Source organism: Hypomesus nipponensis, chromosome 4, assembly GCF_054491055.1.
Source record: "Hypomesus nipponensis isolate SF chromosome 4, ASM5449105v1, whole genome shotgun sequence".
In the NCBI taxonomy this organism is placed as follows: Eukaryota; Metazoa; Chordata; class Actinopteri; order Osmeriformes; family Osmeridae; genus Hypomesus; species Hypomesus nipponensis.
The window spans coordinates 2,954,869-2,972,632 of NC_140364.1; the positions used below are offsets into that span (position 1 = coordinate 2,954,869).

Genomic DNA, 17,764 nt, shown 5'->3' on the forward strand with positions numbered 1-17,764 from the left:
ACAAAACTAGAGATGTTGCTTACTACTGGGACTCTGGCACCCACACACGCACGCACACACATGCAAACACACAGATACACACACAGGCACACACGCACACAGACACACACACAGATACACACACAGGTACACACGCACACAGACAGACACACATGCACACGTACTCACACACACATACACACACATATGCATGCACACACACTGTGGAAACCATTGAGAAGGCTGAGAAGCATAAACTAAGACTAGATGGTTTGGTCAAGGGTCAGTTGAAAGAACTCCTCTCACAACTTCTCATCAGGTTCCTCGCTCCACCCTGGAGGGTCGCATACAAACACACACGCACGGACACGCAGACAAGCGCACACACATGCTTGTATGGGAGTGTCAGTGGAGACGCTTGGAGAGGGCTGAGAGAGTGATGGGATGCAGACGTCACTGAAGGACAGACAGGAATGAACAGACTGCTCTGCTCTGCCCTGCTCTGCTCTGCTCTGCTCTGCCCTGCTATGCCCTGCTCTGCCCTGCTCTGCTCTGCTCTGCTCTGCCCTGCTATGCTGTCTGTCTGTCACTCATGAGTCCCAAACCAGGAGAAAGAATGAGGATTCCCCAAGGAGGGGAACAAAACGGAGTACAAATGCTGCAGAGAAAGAGCTAGAAAACGTTGACATATCTGAAAGAGACGGCGAGAGAGACCGCTGGAGTGATAGAGGGGGGAGAGAGCAAGAGAAGGAAAGAGAGAGAGAGACAGAGAGAGAGAGAGAGAGAGAGAGAGAGAGAGAGAGATGTCAGCACAGGGGTGTGCCCTCTGTAATATTTTAAAGAGAGATCTTCAAGGAAGTGTGTGTGTGAAACAGTGCGGAGAGCGAGGGACAAGTGAGTGCACGGCATCGTGGGGAGTGTGGTTTTTTTAGCTTCTAGATGTGGAACTTCCACAAGTGATCACCTGCCTCAGGAGTCAAGGGTCCAGGCAGGTAGGCTCAGTGTGTGCGCGTGTGTGTGTTTTCGTGTGTGTGCGTGTGTGCGTGCGCGTGCGTGTGTGTGTGTGTGTGTGTAAACTGTATACAGTACACTTGTACATCTTCACTGTCTTCAAATGCATTTGAGCTTTGTATGTGTTTCAGAGGAGTGCATCGCAAGATAGGATGTCAGGTGAAAAATGTTTGTGAGAAGTGCATGTGAGCAGTGCATGTGAGCAGTGCATGTGAGCATGCACATGGTTGGTTGTTCAGAATGGAAGGTACGAGTGGTCCTGGCTATTTTAGACACCAAGCCGTTAGCAACAATGATTACACTTCCTCTGAAGTAGACAGACATTCCATGAAGGCTGAGCTATGAAACATTGTCACTACATGTGTGTGTGTGTGTTTGTGTGTGTGTGTGTGTGTGTGTGTGTGCGTGTGTCTCTGCAGTCATGGTTTCATTTCTCTGTCTCTGTTGCAAAAAACCGACAGGAAGTTAGACAGGAAATAATACAGGAAAAGAGACACTTCTCTAAAATGGTGTCACACATTCGGAAAACCAAATGGGCTCAGATGAAATAGATGAAATAGACTGACATTAAACGACCACTGACTTTACCTGAGGACACAAAATGATTACACTCCTGTGTCCGAGGCAGTCCAAACACTCCTCGAACATCAGGGTCTGCCCTCAACCTCAGCTGTGACAAGGAGCCTGCAGCCTATCACCTCCATCTTAACCTCACGGATGCTCACTGGTTATCCTCCATCTCACTTCCAGTTGTTATTGCAGCAACCAGGTCGCCACCCTCCCAGCCGCTGGCTCCCACTGAGGGGGAAGCTGCAGATCAAACAGATGACATCATATCCTGTCAGCTCTGGGAGTCCCTAGATGGTTGTCTCCCGTAAACGGATATCAATTATCACGAGCAACAGTTCAGCAGTAGCTGACCCTTTAAAGGGCAACTGAAGTCGTTCATTTCAGTCTTATCCTGCCCCCTGTACTATTTCAAAAAATGCTCTCTGGTGAAAAGCTGTGCATGGGCTCTCCCTCAAATCATGCACAACCCCACCAAATCATGCACAACCCCACCCTGTGATATGTACCTCAAAAAGGCACTCGAATTTCATAAAAGGTTTTTGACCTCTCGGGGTAAATGATAAATACAATCTAAATCGAAATAACCTCACTGTTTTCTCCTGGGCAGATATGTGAAAGCTAACAGGGCAACAAAAATACAAAACCCTGAAACGGGGTCTTACATAAGTTGTGTGATATGGCAATCATGCTAAACGCTAACTTGTACTGTGACTAACTTTACTGTAGAGCTTTGTTATTGTCTTGGATACGTTGGGGGATAAGTGGATACGTTGGGGTTAGCTGAGGTCGCATCATGATGAGGTCACAGTGTCCATCAAAAGGTTCCTCCAAGATGGGGACTGACCTTTGACCCCTGCAGTAGCTTGAGGAAACCATAACATCCAGCAGCAAATCCTCTCGCTTCCAAACACGCACACACACACTCTACCATTCACTCTAAACACACTCTCTTGCACATACATACACATAATCTCTCTCTAGCACGCACTTACAGTCACACACCATTTCTAACACTCACACTCACAATCACACACCATTTCTAACACACACACACTCACACAATCACTTTCCAGCACATGTACACTGTCACACATATACATAAACACAGGCACTCGCGTTCTATCATCTCACTAACAAAGAACAAAGGAACCTTGACTTGTCAATAACCCTCCCTTCCTGTCCTCCCTCATCCTCTCCTCTTCCTTCCCCTCCCATCTTGTCTCTTCCTCACCCTCCGTCCTCCTCCTCTCCTTCCCTGTGCCCCCCCCCCCCTCCAGAGTTAGCATGGCTGGCTTCAGCTACAAGGACGTGGCCTTGAGGACCCAGAAGAAGCTCCTGAGCAACGTGGCGTCCAAGTCCGTGGTGCAGCTCTTCATCGATGACACAAGCAGCGAGATCCTGGACCAGTTGTACCACGTCTCCAAGATACACTCTGGAAACAAGGAGGAGGCCAAGAAGGTGGTCAAAGACCTGGTGAAGGTGTGTGTGTGTGTGTGTGTGTGTGTGTGTGTGTGTGTGTTTGTGTGTGTGTGTGTGTGAATAAGGAGGTGCTGTGCTGCCTGTGGTGGTGAAGGTGTGTGTGTGTATGGAGGTGCTGTGCTGCAGGTGGTGGGGAAGGTGTGTGTGTGTATGGAGGTGCTGTGCTGCAGGTGGTGGGGACGGTGTGTGTTAATAAGGTGGTGCTGTGCTGCAGGTGGTGGTGAAGGTGGGGGTCCTGTTCCGTCATCAGGCGTTCAGCCCAGAGGAGATGGCTCTGGCTCTGGAGTTCAAGAAGAAGATCCACCAAGGAGCCATGACGGCTATCAGCTTCCACGAGGTACACATATGAAAAACACTTTTCCCTCTCCTCTCTTCTCCTGTCTTCCAATCGCGTCTCCTCTCCCCTTCTCTCCTTTCCTCTCTACTTTCTATCCTTCTCCTCAGCTATTCCCTCTTCTCCCCTCGTCGTCCCTCCTCTTCTCTCCTTCTCCTGTTTCCTCCTCTCTTCTCCTGTCTCCTCTTCTCCTCTCCTGTCTCCTTCTCTCCCCTCCTGACCTCTCGGCTCACCTTCAAGAGGTGCCATAACTTGTCCCATTATTAGTTTGCACAAACAGTATTTGTTTGCAATAACACCCCCTCAGGTGGAGTTCACCTTTGACATGGCCGTGATGGAGGAGCTTCTGAACGGCTGTCGAGACCTCCTGCTGAGGCTGGTGGAGAAACACCTGACGGCCAAATCCCACGGGCGCATCCGCCACGTGTTCAGCCACTACGCGGACCCAGGCCTGCTCACGCACCTGTTCAACCCACAGGGGGCGCTGTGGCCCTGCCTCGCCCAGATCTGCACCGGACTCAACCTGTTGATGGAGGAGGGGAAGCTATGAAGGGGGGGGGGGGGGGGGCGAGGGGGGGATGAGAAGGGAGAGGAGGAGGAGGACGACGAGGGGGTGAGGAGGGTGAGGGGGATGAGAGGGGGAGGAGGATGAGGAGGGGAGTGATGAGGACGAGAAAGGGAGGAGGAGGGGAGGTGGAATCTGAGATGGGGAGGGAAAGGAGGAAAGGTCAAAAAGAAGAGGGCGATAAAAAAGACAGGAGGGGGGAAAGCCATCACGGGGGAAGGAGGAGGAGGAGAATGAGAGAGGGAACCAAAAAGTTTGGAGAGGGAGTGTTGAGATGAGGAACAGAAAAGAGGCCGGGAGTGCCGCCCCCCCCAACCACAACACGGACATATGACGTGGCGCGGTTGGCACAAAGCAAGAGGTGGCAGGTTGGAAGCCCTCCATTACATCAATTTGGATCAAAGTGTCTGCTAAATGAACACATTGCACATTGATAATAGGAGATGTAATGGCTCAGTTGTCAAGCAATTAATTTCAGGTCGAGGGTACACTGTTTTATTGTTACATTATACAGTTTTTCACAATTGCTAAAACACATTTCTTGAAACATTCACCCACTTCAAAACTCAAAACTGTAAACACAAAACCTCATTTTCAAGCACCATTTACAAAACCTCTGAATCCTCTTGAAAAATGAAACTTTCGCCTCAAAACAGATTTACCTGTGCTCAAAATCAAACACTGCTCTCAAATCATAAAACAAAGTGATCAAAATTATATACACTATCAAGCAGTCAGTAAACAACATCAAAAAATAGAAAGCACATAGTTCAAAACATTGTTCTCAGGGAGAAGTAACTTACATTTACATTACATATACTCATTTAGCAGACGCTCTTATCCAGAGCGACTTACAGTCAGTACAGGGACATTCCCCGAGGCAAGTAGGGTGAAGTGCCTTGCCCAAGGACACAACGTCATTGAGTACAGCTGGGATTTGAACCTGTAACCATCTGATTACTAGCCCGACTCCTAACCGCTCAAAACAAATTTTATATTTATCCGTCATATTCATCACTTCGATGAACAAAAACATGTTCTATCAAAGTAGCTCAAAATTGATCAGAAATTATTACTCTGCTTTGCTCTTTGCAATTTGTTTGCTCTTTCTCCTCCTAGTACCCCTATACAGTACTGTACCCTGCATCTCACAACTCACTCTTGTTCTTTGTTGATAAGAACCTGCAACCAGTCAAAATCTATTGAGCAGTCAGTACTGTTACTGTAACAAGTGGAAAGCACAATGTTCAGGGCCGTACAATGTGTTCGTTGTACAGTATACAGCCTACAATGCACTGTACTACAGTAAAAAGGACAAAAATCTAAGGAGTAAACATGTGATCAATGTGCTTCTTCTTGTCTTTGGGCTGGGTTAGGCCAGAGCACTTTGTCGACATCACAAGCAATATTTTCCCACCTTCAACAACCTGTTTGCCCTCTGAACTGGCTTATATTGGTTGTGTCACATCATTTGAAACAAGTGAAATCAATTTTGAGAGGTTGTGTTTAGTCAATGACATGTTTTCTCTATTTGTATTTGATTGTTGCCATTTGTGTTTACCAGTATGTATAACATATGCATTAGAGTGCAGAATGTGTTTTAAAAATAAGAATGTGTTTAGAGTTTTGCTGAAAATTCTAAGTGAGATCTGAAAATGGTGTTTCACCATGTGAAATGGTTTAAGGTATTGACAACAGACAGGCCCCAGGGGCATCGTTAGACCCTTTTCACTGGGGCACATGCCCCTGTATAAATCTGCTGTGCCCCAGTAAAATCTCAAATTTGAGTTTTACGTGTAACAATTTACTTTATTAGTCTGTGCATTAATTTAGGTTGATAATCCCAGAAAAAAAACGGTAAGAAAACATAACAAAACTAAAGAAAGTTTCTAAATGATAGGCCTACCGATCATCTTATTTTTACTAAAACATAAAAACAATATTACATGAAACTAAAAACAATTGTACGCTTGCATTAACTATAGATGTCCCTGCAAAACTTGCCTCCCTGAACTGTTGTATAGTGGGTTACGCAAGGGGAGTTTCTATAGCCTTGTAGTGCATTGTGCGCAGCACGCTTAAAAAAAGGGGGGGATATGAATAGGGTCCTGTGCCCCAGTACAGTTTTATGTCTAACAACGCCACTGACAGGCACAATTAGCTACAGGAGTTCAGGCTACTGAGAACTTTGTTCAGCCAATGGGTTTTAGTGTTTTAGCAATTGAGAAAAACTGTAATAAACATAGGTGTACAACGTCTTACAAACATACACCTTGGACATGATAGGTTTGTATGTAAGTGGACTTTGCTTCTAGTGACCGTTCAATGTTCTATTTGTTATCAAGCTCTTGTTCTGATGCGCCAGGTTCATATATGGTGAGTCGATGCTGCCTCCTACTGGACGGAATGGGAAATTACATCTTTGTGTTGCTTGTGGTTGCAGATGCCAAAAAGTGTCTTTCTGCCAAAAACAGATACCCATCCGTCAGTCCGCGGCAAAACTATTTAAACTGGTAAAAACGGATTGCTTATAATTTAGGGCACAAAGCAGGTACAATAATGCAGTCAGAAGGATAATTGTTAAAAAGATTCATTAATTTCATCATTAATCTTGTTAATAACTGTCTAGTCTCCAAGAATGTAGGCCTAAACAAGGATGTTAGATATATACCGAAACATTGGACACAATATTTCCATCAACGTAAAGTTATGTATGTGCATGTTCTCACTCTCTGATGCAGATAAACTGGGCGATAGTAGGCCTAGCTTCCACAGACGGGAATCAATTTTTGTCTGAAAGTCCTTTCTTGGTACCTGCTAAAGAAATGTGTGTTCATGTCCAGTAAAATCTTGAATAAAATTACTGTTTAAAGACATTACATAGGACTGCGAACGGATGATTATTTGTGTCTGTAAATTGTGTGTGGGCTTTTGGGTAGGGCAAATATTATTCTTAGAATAAAGTATTTAAATTCGTGTAGGGAGTTGGTAGAGCAAGACAAATCTGTTTTCGGGAGAAAAGCCCATTTAAGTCTAATAGACGTCGGCGTCGCGGACAGATGAACATTAACGGCTTCGTTTGTCGCTAATTGATTTCTGGTATTTCTTTATTGGGATTAAATCCCTGAAGAGACATTTTCAAGACTGAATTCTGTGTGAGCTCAAATTCCTTCTCTTCCTTTCAACCTACGTCTTCTCCTCTCCAATACTCCCATTGCTATTCACTTACCACTCCTCATACCCTCCTCCTCTTCCCCCTTTCCTTCTTCACATCCTCCTTTCCACCATCTCATCCCCTCTTCACAACATTCACCTATGCAGCCCTAGGGGCTGTCATTAGACCAAAATTAACTAGGCCTATTATGCCTAGTGTCTTGCAGCACTTCAAACCACATTTAATACTACACAGACTGGGACCCTCCAACCCTAATCAGGGAAAGCTTCCTTCTTGCGTTTTTTTAGTCCAAACCACCCAACCATCCATCTCATCAACCAGCTAATTATTAGAATCGGGTGTTCTAAATTCGATTTTAGAGCAAAGCTCCCGGGGGAGGACCAGGGTAGTTCTACGGGAACAGGGCTAACTAACCGCTGTCCAGAAACAGGTCTATGACAGGATAGATTGTATGAAGAGGGCTAACAGGAACAGGACAAAGAAGATAACTCTCCAGGAACATGGTTGGAAAGCGCTGGTCTGTGTGGTGGTTCAATAGCCTACGGGCCGTCGTTGATGCGTTGGTTTCTCTCACTTACTGTAGCCTATCTTTCTCTGTTGGCGAGTGACACAGCTGAGTCTGACGTTATAGTGTAATGACAGAGTTGTCAGTCCCACAGTTTGAACACCGCCCTAATGGCCGGTTGGTTATCTAGCTGAGTCAAAATCATTAGCTTCACTTCTGTGTGATTACAGTAGGCTACACTTCCGAGAGTTGAACTGGATTAAGAGGTCTCCGAGCGTGTTAGTTCGTACTGTATTGGACCAACACAACTATCTAGTCCTAGGTTTTTCTGTGCACATAAAAAAAACATTTTAAAATAGAGATTTATAAGTACTCATACAGTTTTTTTCATCATCATCATTATCATCCCCACCATCTTCATTATCACCTTAATCGTCACTACTACCACCACACTGTCCAACCTCGTCATTACTATAGTAACTGGTTGCTATGAGAGACTAGGAGCTGCCTGTCCGTGCTTGTCAAAAGGACTTGGAGCGCACGAGGATCGGAGGGAGAGCGCGAGAAGGGACAGAGCAGAGCCCTGTCGACATTTCTCAAATCAAGATCGAAAGACGCGAAGTTTGTGACTCTGGAGATCCGTGTCTTTTGACGCTTGTCAGAGTTTTAGAGTGATAGTGAATACGATATCAGGATACAGCTTTAGCCACTGCGCGCGGGTATCTCCATGAGGGCGCGCGAACAAGAAGTCAGTGTACCGCGTCTCGCAGGTACAGCGCATACGAGGCAGCGAGTGATCTCCACCCTCAGGTAAGTGTTGTGATAATGATCCATTTAAAAACCAGAAGTGTGATTAAGATTTCTTAAAAATTGGGTTGGATAAGTTAGAAATTATTAGCAATAGTGTTTATTGAAGGTTTTACGTTGATTACAAGGAGTGTTGATCTCACTCATTCAGTAACTTATATCCTTTGATCGTAGCATCAGCTTTTGTGTAGTGTCTAAATTTAATTAAGGGATGTATTTGAACGGGGGTGGACAGAAAATTAGCCATCTTGCCGCTAGAGTCAGGTACACACTGTTCATGGTGGTCAGAGAAGACAGAAACTGTAGAAATGTTCAGCTCTGTTGCTAGTATGGCTGCATGGTTGTGATCTTGGACAGCTACAGGGTGTCATCTCCACATTAAAACCAATCACCACGGTTGGGCAGGCAAGGAAATACACCTGTACCGGTTTTAGATAACAGAGGCCTGGATAAATTGAGCGTGTTTGTGTACGTGTGTGTGTGTTTGTGTGTGTGTGTATGTGTGTGAAAGAGAGATAAGAGGAGGTTGTGTAGGCTACAGCAGTGGTGAGCAATGGGTTTCATAAGCCACCATGGTCGGTCCCTCATGTGTTGTGAAGCAAAGCACCAAGACTCATTCAACAGCAATGGAATGTGGTAGATTGCCTTTCCAGTGGGAGGGAGATGATGGACCAGGGCATGGGGTGAGTCAGAGTTGGGGTTGAAAGATGATGGACCAGGGCAGGGGGGTTCACATTTGGGGGAGGACAGTGTGTGTGTGTGTGTATGTGTGTGTGTGTGGGTGTGTGTGTGTGTGTGTGAGAGTGTGTGTGTGTGAGTGTGGGGGCAGGGGGGGGAGTGCTAGTCATGGGAACATGCATGCTGGCAAAGCTGTTAAGATGAGGAAACTGCCAATGCTATCACTTTCAGCTGGAATCAAACATGGCTGGATTCTAGAATCCCTCAGACACCAGGCGCTAAAATCCAGATACCAGGTTCTAGAATCTTCCAGAAATCATGTTCAGAATCCTAAAGAGACCATATTCTAGAACCCCCCCAGGTTCCAAGACCCCTCCCCCAGATCAAACAAAGGAACCAAGAGCCCCAGCCACAACCCTGGGTTACATCACGGCCTCCTAGCCCCCCCGCGGTGACCCTGTCACCTTGCCCCTCGTGTGTCATCCTAAGTGACAGCAGCCATTACTGAGCAGACACAGACCACAGCATGAGATCAATAACTATTATGACCAGCTAATGCATGAAGCTCTGTATCTGTAAACATGCACTTGTGCACACAGACACACAAACACACACAAATCTCCTCCATCTCCAGGGGTCAGCCTTCTCTGATAGCTAAGGTTAACAGACAGTCAAGCAGTCACCAACAGCTCATTAGTCACCAGACAGTTACCCCAAGGAACAGAGGCATGAGGAAGGAAGAGAAGAAAGGAGGAGAGGATGGAGAGAAGAATGAGATGATGGGCACAACAGAAGGGTGAGGGTCGGAGGGTGGGCGGAGAGAGAGAGCCAAGTGGGGGAGGAGCAAAAGGGGGATAGGGATTTGACTTGCAAGGCTGGTTTATCCTGGTTATATCGACATGTTGGTCAACAATAAAGAACCGCATAATGTAATCGGTTGCAACAACGTTTAATTCATACCCGAGAGCGACATTCTAAAAGGTGTTCTTGTTCGTCTAGCATGTGGCAAACAAAAAGTATTGAACTTGGATGGCGTCATCGAGACCATTGCCGTGGTTACTTTAGAGCCGGGCATCAATGCTAGTTCTAAATGTTGCTCAACAGAATGTTAGTTTTAATCTCGTCTCGGTCATAAACATAAGATGGTGTTTTCCTGTAATAATATGGCCGTTAAAGTGTAGAACTTTTCAAATGTCTTAAATAAAAAGGTTTGAAAATGATAACCATCATTATTCATATATTCAGTTAAGCTACGCTAGAATGATGTTCTAATCTGTTTATTGTAAATTGTAAATTGAATGATGAGGCTAATCAGCAACTCTGTTTAAAGATTCCCTGCCAGCTTGTCAAATACATTTCAACATCAATTTGTGAAGAGATTCCTCGTCAAAACAAACAGTTGCTTATGACAGAAGACTTTACGGAGATTGCGCAATAAAGTGTGGCATCAAGCTGTATTTGATCAACAATGACTGTATGGGGTGGTCCCACCAACCCCATACAGGGGTTCTCTCTCCTTCTCTCTCTCTCTCTCTCTCTCTCTCTCTCTCTCTCTCTCTCTCTCTCTCTCTCTCTCTCTCTCTCCTTCTCTCTCTCTCTCTCTCTCTCTCTCTGTCTCTCTCTCTCTTTCTCAGGCAGTAGGAAACAGAGGAATCTATTTGTGGGTGACGTTTCCTCAGCTCGTACGACTCCACATCAAGTATCTAGCCATTTTCCATTCCACTCTGCAGTGTAAACTAATGACAAAAGGTCATTAAAGCACTGTGGATGGGAGCAGGCGGTGTGTGACAGACACATCGGGCTCGTTAAACATGTCATCACACTACTGGTGTTAACCCCTGACACACTGAACACCTCCCCTCTACCACCCTGGAGCTGTAAGCTCTCTCTCTCACACACACACACACACAGACACACACACACAGACACCAACTCCCCTCTACCATCCTGGAGCTGTAAGCTCTCCCACACACACACACACACACACACACAGAGACACACACACACACACAGAGACACACACACACACACACAGACACCAACTCCTCTCTACCACCCTGGAGCTGTGAGTTCACACACAGCGACACTAACACACACAGTGCTATGGAAGCAACCATTCCTGTTTTTCTCGATTTCTCACAAAAATGGTATGCGTAAGCCATGCTCACAAAACCATTTTGCCAAATCCCAGCAGAAAGACCATGTACCCCAGTCTTTAAACACAATTGACCCTTCTTGACACATTTCTCAGGCATTTCTCTTTGCAAAATTTTAAACACACCTCTAATTTTGAGACTTTGAATTGTCACCATGATGTAATTCACAAAACACTTGCCGCTTGATAAGTAAATTCAAACCAGCGCAATTCAAACACCCTTAACAACCAATTATCCATGTGTAAACATCAACAAGCAAAAATACTCAACAAGCAATCAGGGGTTTGGAATCAATACAAAGGTCAACTCACCTGTACTTTGAAATCATGGATGCAAATATCAGAGGAATTGCCATAATGAGAGGAGGTGGACAAAGGAGGGGATGAGACAGAGGAAGAGTAACAAGAACAACTGTCTCAAATGAGATTTGGCCTCACTATGACAGAAATCCCTATGTACAGTACAACCTTTTCCAAGCCATGGAAGAAGTTTGTGGGGACATTACTGTGGAGTCTTGTCAGTGATGGCTTAGACATTCAAGGGCATTTTCTCTCTGCTGTTTGGCTAGAGAAAACATTGTCTGTGATGTTGATGAAAATCTCTGGCCTGACCCTGGTCAGAGACAGGAAGCTGACCCAGAGTGAACAGTATTGCAGCGTACTCAAGCCCTGTTACCCAAGAGAAGAATGCTTTGTTTACTTCCTGGTTTTCTAAGCCTTTGTTCCCTAAATTACAGTAATGAATTTGGGTAACAAATTTGACTAACAGTATTACTATTTGTATGCTGTGACCACTACAGTGACACAAGCTCAAAATGCAATTGCTGTATAATGTCAATAGAAAATAAACATCCTGTAATAGCCATTTTTATGATTTACATAACGTCAAACTCATGAGGTGGAACATATCTAAAATTAAGACACGTTATAGTCAATGATTCATAAAAAAACTTTTATAATTGTGCTTTCAATTCCTATCAGCAGTGTGTAAAGGGTATTCAGAAGGTTGATTTTATTTGAGGGCTTTGTGTGTATTTTGAATGATAAGGTAGGTTTATACAACATTTGATATGGTTTTGACGACAGTGTTTGATTTTGGGTCAAAAGTCAAGGGTTTGGCCAAAACAGTGCAAGTATGAAGATGTGTGTCTAAGGTTTGCAGGAAAACACAGTACACATTCAAGACATGTGTCTTAGCAATTGATAAAAACCGTATCATGGTAGGTGTTAAGCTCACATGCTAACCTTAGTTTAACACCGTGTCAACGTTCACAGTTTTGTAGGTACATTTGTGGTTAGTAACCAGATGAGCATCATCTCCATATAAGATAGCAGATGCTTACATAATCAGCCTTGGCTCAACACCCCTATGATTACGTAACCATGGAGATAACAATGGGTGCCCAGTGGTCACTCTCATCCCACACACACACTCACACACATGAAAGACACACACACAGTTCATGAAAGACAGAGACACACATAAACACACTCTGAAACCCTCCGCGCCTCAAGTTGTCAGCACACGCGCGCACACACACAGGTCTGGGCAGTGAGACAGAGCCCTGCAGAGGACCTGCTGCTACCTGCTGGAGTGTCTCTCCACAGGTGGTCCAGACCTGCATGACATCTCCTGATCCTCACACTCACCTGGGTGGGGGGAGGGAGAGAACGGGGGGGGGGGGGGGTCAGGCTCTCCTCCTCACACGGGGGGGGGGGGGGGGCAGGCTGATGAGCTACAGGGTGTGTGTGTGTGTGTGTCTGCCTATGTGTGTGCCTTTCGTGTGTGTGCGTGTGTTAGATGAGTTGAGTTGAGCAACAGTGTGGTGTGTGTCCAGCAGGTTTATCATGTCTCTGTGCTCCACACGAAGCTGCACCAGAACTAGACCCACCGCTGTGGAGTTAGGTGGCTGAGCGGTTAGGGAGTCGGGCTGGTAATCAGGAGGTTGCCGGTTTGATTCTCGGCCGTGCAAAATGACGTTGTGTCCTTGGGCAAGGCACTTCACCCTACTTGCCTCGGGGGGAATGTCCCTGTACTTACTGTAAGTCACTCTGGATAGGAGCGTCTGCTAAATGACTAAAATGTAAATGTAAACTAGACCCAACACTGTTCCTAAGACCTTGTTACTCTGTTCACTAGAACTAGACCCCCTGCTGTTCCCTAGACATCCCTCCCTCCACTGTTCACCACATGAACAGCGAATGCGCTGCAGATACGCAGAGATGAAGGGAGAAAAGGAGAAGTGGAGAGATTGGTACCTAACACAGAGCTAGATATAGGGAGGGGGAGACAGAGAGACAAGAGAGAGAACAAGTGATAGAAAAAATAGAAGAAAAAGGGAAAGAAATGAGAGGAGAAACAGAGGAGAAGCCCCTGACTGAGAGAGAGAGAGGGCGAGAGAGAGCGAGAGAGAGAGAGGGCGAGAGAGAGAGAAGGAAATGGATGAAAAGAGAACAAGATCATTCGGTGATTGAAAAAGAACATCGATGGGTTGGGGGGCCCTGGCAGGGAGTGAGGGAGGGAAGGACAGAGGGGGTGAGGGAGGGAAGGACAGAGTGAGGGAGGGAGGGAAGGAGAGATACAGGGAGTGAGGGAGGGAGGGAAGGACAGAGGGGGTGAGGGAGGGAAGGACAGAGGGAGTGAGGAAGCAATCCTGTCTTTCAGTCCAAGGTGAGAAGTTCATGCTGAGTTGAAGGAGTGGAAGAGAGGGAGGGAGCTGAGGAGGGGGGCGAGAGAGCTGGGGAGTAGAGCTGCAGAGAGAGCTAGAGCACCAGGGATGCCGTAGAATCATGAAGACCCAGCACGGTTCCTTATGTTCTCTTGTGTTCCTACAGGGTGCCTCAGTGATACTCCCCCCTCCTTCCCCCCCCGTCCCCCGTCTCAAGACAGCAAAACCTCCCCACAACCAAGGTCGTCCGTCGCCATGCCAACCAGTCCGGCACACAAGATGGCAGAGCTCTTCCTGACCAGCACCCTGCCTCTGTCCGAGTTTGACCCTCCCTCCTCCTCCTCCTCCTCTTCCTCCTTCCTGAGCCTGGAGCAGAGGGCGGCCTTCATCTTCCTCCTCATCCTCCTCATTCTCCTGGGCCTGTTGGTGGTGCGATGCTTCCGTATCCTGCTGGACCCCTACCGCAGCATGCCCTCCTCCACCTGGACTGACTACATGGAGAAGGACACCTTGGACTACCGCATCGCCTGATAGGCTGCCCTTTTGAACCGCATCACCTGATAGGCTGCCCTCCACTAATACATATCCTGATAAGCTGCCCTCAACCAATACATATCATTATAGGATTCCTTTCATTAAGACGTGTCCTGATAGGCTGCCGACCACCAAGACATTATCTGATAGTTTATACTCTGCTAAGAAATCATTTGATAGGCTGCTGTCCACTAATGCATCGCCTGATAGGCGGCCCTCCAGTACAGCCTTGCCTGATAGGCTGGCATCCAGTTCCACACAGCCTTTAGAGGATGCTGTATTTAGTATGTCAGTTACTTTTCACTCCCCGCCCCCCTGGGGGGTTTCGACACGGTTCAAAGAGACTGTCTGGCAGCAGGGGTCCTTTTCCCTGGCCCCACGGGTGGCCGCAGCTTTGCCAGAGTGAAAAGTTAACTGGAACAGAGCAGTTTCCCTCAGGGCTAGCCCTCTCCTGCAGCCTAAGATATGACTGGTCGACTGGCCGACCCTGACAAAGCCAATCACAAACCTGAGTGGTCATCCTGAAAGGGACAGTCAGGGGCGACGCCATGAATTTTGGCCCCCATAAAAAAAATATTCGTTTTTTGGGGCCCCTGTCAGTCAGGGGCCCTTGGAATTGTCCTAACTTTCCCCCCTACACGGCGCCCCTGGGGACAGTACTTCCTGTAGTGAGGTCTGAAATGTTGTCAGAGGTGAAGATGGGTTTTTAATGCTGCAGTCATCAGCTTTTTCTGTGTTAGGTTCTCACAACACACACACACACACCCTTCTGACTGACTCCCAGGCATGGGTGATTGCTTGGGGAGGGTTGACTGGGTGTGGGTGGGGTGGGGGGTTATCTCTTCAATTAGGTGGTGATTTTCCTGTATTTCTGAGGAGAGAGCATTCTATACCCTCAGCGATGATATGCTTAGTCATCATTACTCTGGGGGTGGGTGGGGGGGGGGGGGGTGGACAGCAAAGACAGAAATATGAATAAACTGCTTCTGTCTTTTTCTCTACTCCTCTCTCTCTCTCTCTCTCTGCATGAGAAAACACACCCCAGAGCCAGACAGACAGACACACACACACACACACACAGACTCACTGTCTCACACACTCAGACACTCCATCCCACGCTCACACTCTTTCTCTCACAGACACACCATGACCGACAGCTCACCTCAGTATACGTCCTAAGGGGCCCCAAAGCTATTAGATGTGTATACATCTACTGTATCTATGACGGGTGAGAATGGTCCATAGAGCCAGGCAAGGTTGCTCCTCCGCTATTTTGGAGAAGCAAGAAGGATATCAAAATATAACTAATCATTACCAAATCTCAGTATCATTTTTGCAAATGTTCTCTCCTCTTTTGAAAAAGGTTGGTTCAATAGAGGCAGAGGAGGTTGTCCGAATTGTATTTTTTGCAGATTTACGTTTTCCTTTTTTAAGGGGTACGAATTAAGCAGCTAATGTGAGGATCTACACTAGTCGAGATAGGTAGCCAACTAATGTAAAATAGCATGATGCCATGGGTTGGTTTTCCACCTGTCCTCCCCAATTTTTCTTGGTCCCCACTAATGTAGTATATGTATTCATATACATGTAGTTTATGTAGTGTGATATTTTATGTGTAGATAATGTATATATTCTGGTGTATATTTATCCTTTTGTGTATGTTTTATGATGGTATAAAGTGTTGTGTAGTATGTACAGCAAGCAGTCTGATGCGATGTACAATACGTGTGGTAGAATGTTCTGGGGTAGAGATGTGATGCTGGGGGCCTGCTGCAGGTGGAGGGGCTCTGTATCTCAAAGGAACTGGCTTTGCTGTGTCTGCAGGAATATTACTCTTCTGATCCCTTTAACTGAGACCCGCCTCTATATCTGTCTTCCTCTCCCCACCTCTTCTTCTCTCTTCTCCTCTCTCCCCCCCCCCTCCTCTCTCCCTTCTCTTCTCTCTTCTCCGGTCCGCTTCTTTTCTCCCCTCCCTTCTCTCGTCACTCCCTCCCTCGTTTCTCTCCTCTCCTTTTTTCATCTCCCAACACTCCCCCCCCCCTCCTGCCATCTCCTCTCGCCTTCCCTCCTCCCCTCTCCCTCCCGTCCTATCGCAGGCCTCTAAACCGTGTGTTTCCAGGTGACAGCCGGTGTGACTGTAGACACACGTCAGGCCTGAACCCCCTTTAAAGGACTTCCTCTCCACCCAACTCTGGAGAACTTCTATCACGTGGGACACCACGTCTATTTTGGTCTTTGTTGTTTCCATGTCACACATGCATTCAGTGTGACTACATGTGCTTAGGACAGTCATCCGATCCAACGTTATTCGTACGGCTAGCGATGCCACGGAGGGTTTCCCGCGAGCCCGCACATCAGCACCTGGAACTAGCCTAAAACCCTCAGAGAAGGCAAGGCACAGAAGAAAGAGAAAAATGAAAGATACCTCAGGTATAGCCCTCCTCCAGAGAAAGACACAGGCAGGGCCGGTCCTTCCTATAGGCGTCATAGGCAGCCGCCTAGGGCGGCATGAAGAGGGGGGCGGCATTTTCCGAAGTGCATCCATTTATTAACCCTCCCGCACTACCGGCAAAGGGCGCCAACCGCCATGTGTCGTGTTGTGGTTGGGGGGGCGGCATTCCCGGTGGGAGGGGGGGGTAGCACCCCGATTTGTGCTCCCGGGGGGGGGGGGGGTGCTGGTGATAAATCTTGCCTAGCGCGCCAAATGTGCTAGGACCGGTACTGGATACAGGTTAGACAGGAGACGGGAGGCAGGTAGGCAGATAGGAGGGGAGAGGAGGAGACAGGAGAAGGGAGGAGGAGAGTAGAGGAGGAGATAGAGAGGGGTTGGTGAAGTTGTTTTCAAAGCAGGCTTCTGACCGGCCGGAGTTGTACGTTGGCTTACCTGATGAGGATCAGGTGTGTCATTAATATGGCAATCAGGTGCATAGAAGAGGTGGCTGATGGGAGTTGTGGTATTGTCTTCTCCTCCCCAACCTCAGTTCATTGTCACTATTCTAGCCTCGTCACTGAGTCTAACTCCATATCCACAGTTTACCATACTCAAGTACTGTAGGGTGTAATAGAGAACGTTGGAGAACATATCTCTGTGTTGCTGTCCGTTGTGTGCCCACACACTCCTGCCTACTCTCTCTTCTCTGTCAGGTCTCTCTTTTCAAGTACATTTTCCTGTTTTCTAAAGAAATAAAGTTCCTGAGTGTGGCTGGGTGTTCCTTCTTGCTGTTCCTCAACCACACAGAGGCTGGCTCAAACAGGGAGAGAGAGACAGAGAGACAGAGAGAAGGAGAGAGAGACAGAGAGAGG

The 17,764-nt window shown here is 46.9% G+C and overlaps 1 protein-coding gene across 1 annotated transcript; it reads left to right on the forward strand.

Moving 5' to 3' along the window:
* Nucleotides 1-845: 845 nt before the first annotated feature.
* LOC146295015 (tumor necrosis factor alpha-induced protein 8-like protein 2) lies at nucleotides 846-3,923 on the forward strand. The gene is made up of 4 exons (XM_084695538.1): nucleotides 846-971; nucleotides 2,838-3,039; nucleotides 3,254-3,376; nucleotides 3,681-3,923. Exons 2-4 carry the CDS (start codon nucleotides 2,845-2,847, stop codon nucleotides 3,921-3,923), a joined length of 561 nt encoding a protein of 186 aa, XP_084551664.1. The 5' UTR covers nucleotides 846-971; nucleotides 2,838-2,844.
* The last annotated feature ends 13,841 nt before the right edge of the window (nucleotides 3,924-17,764 follow it).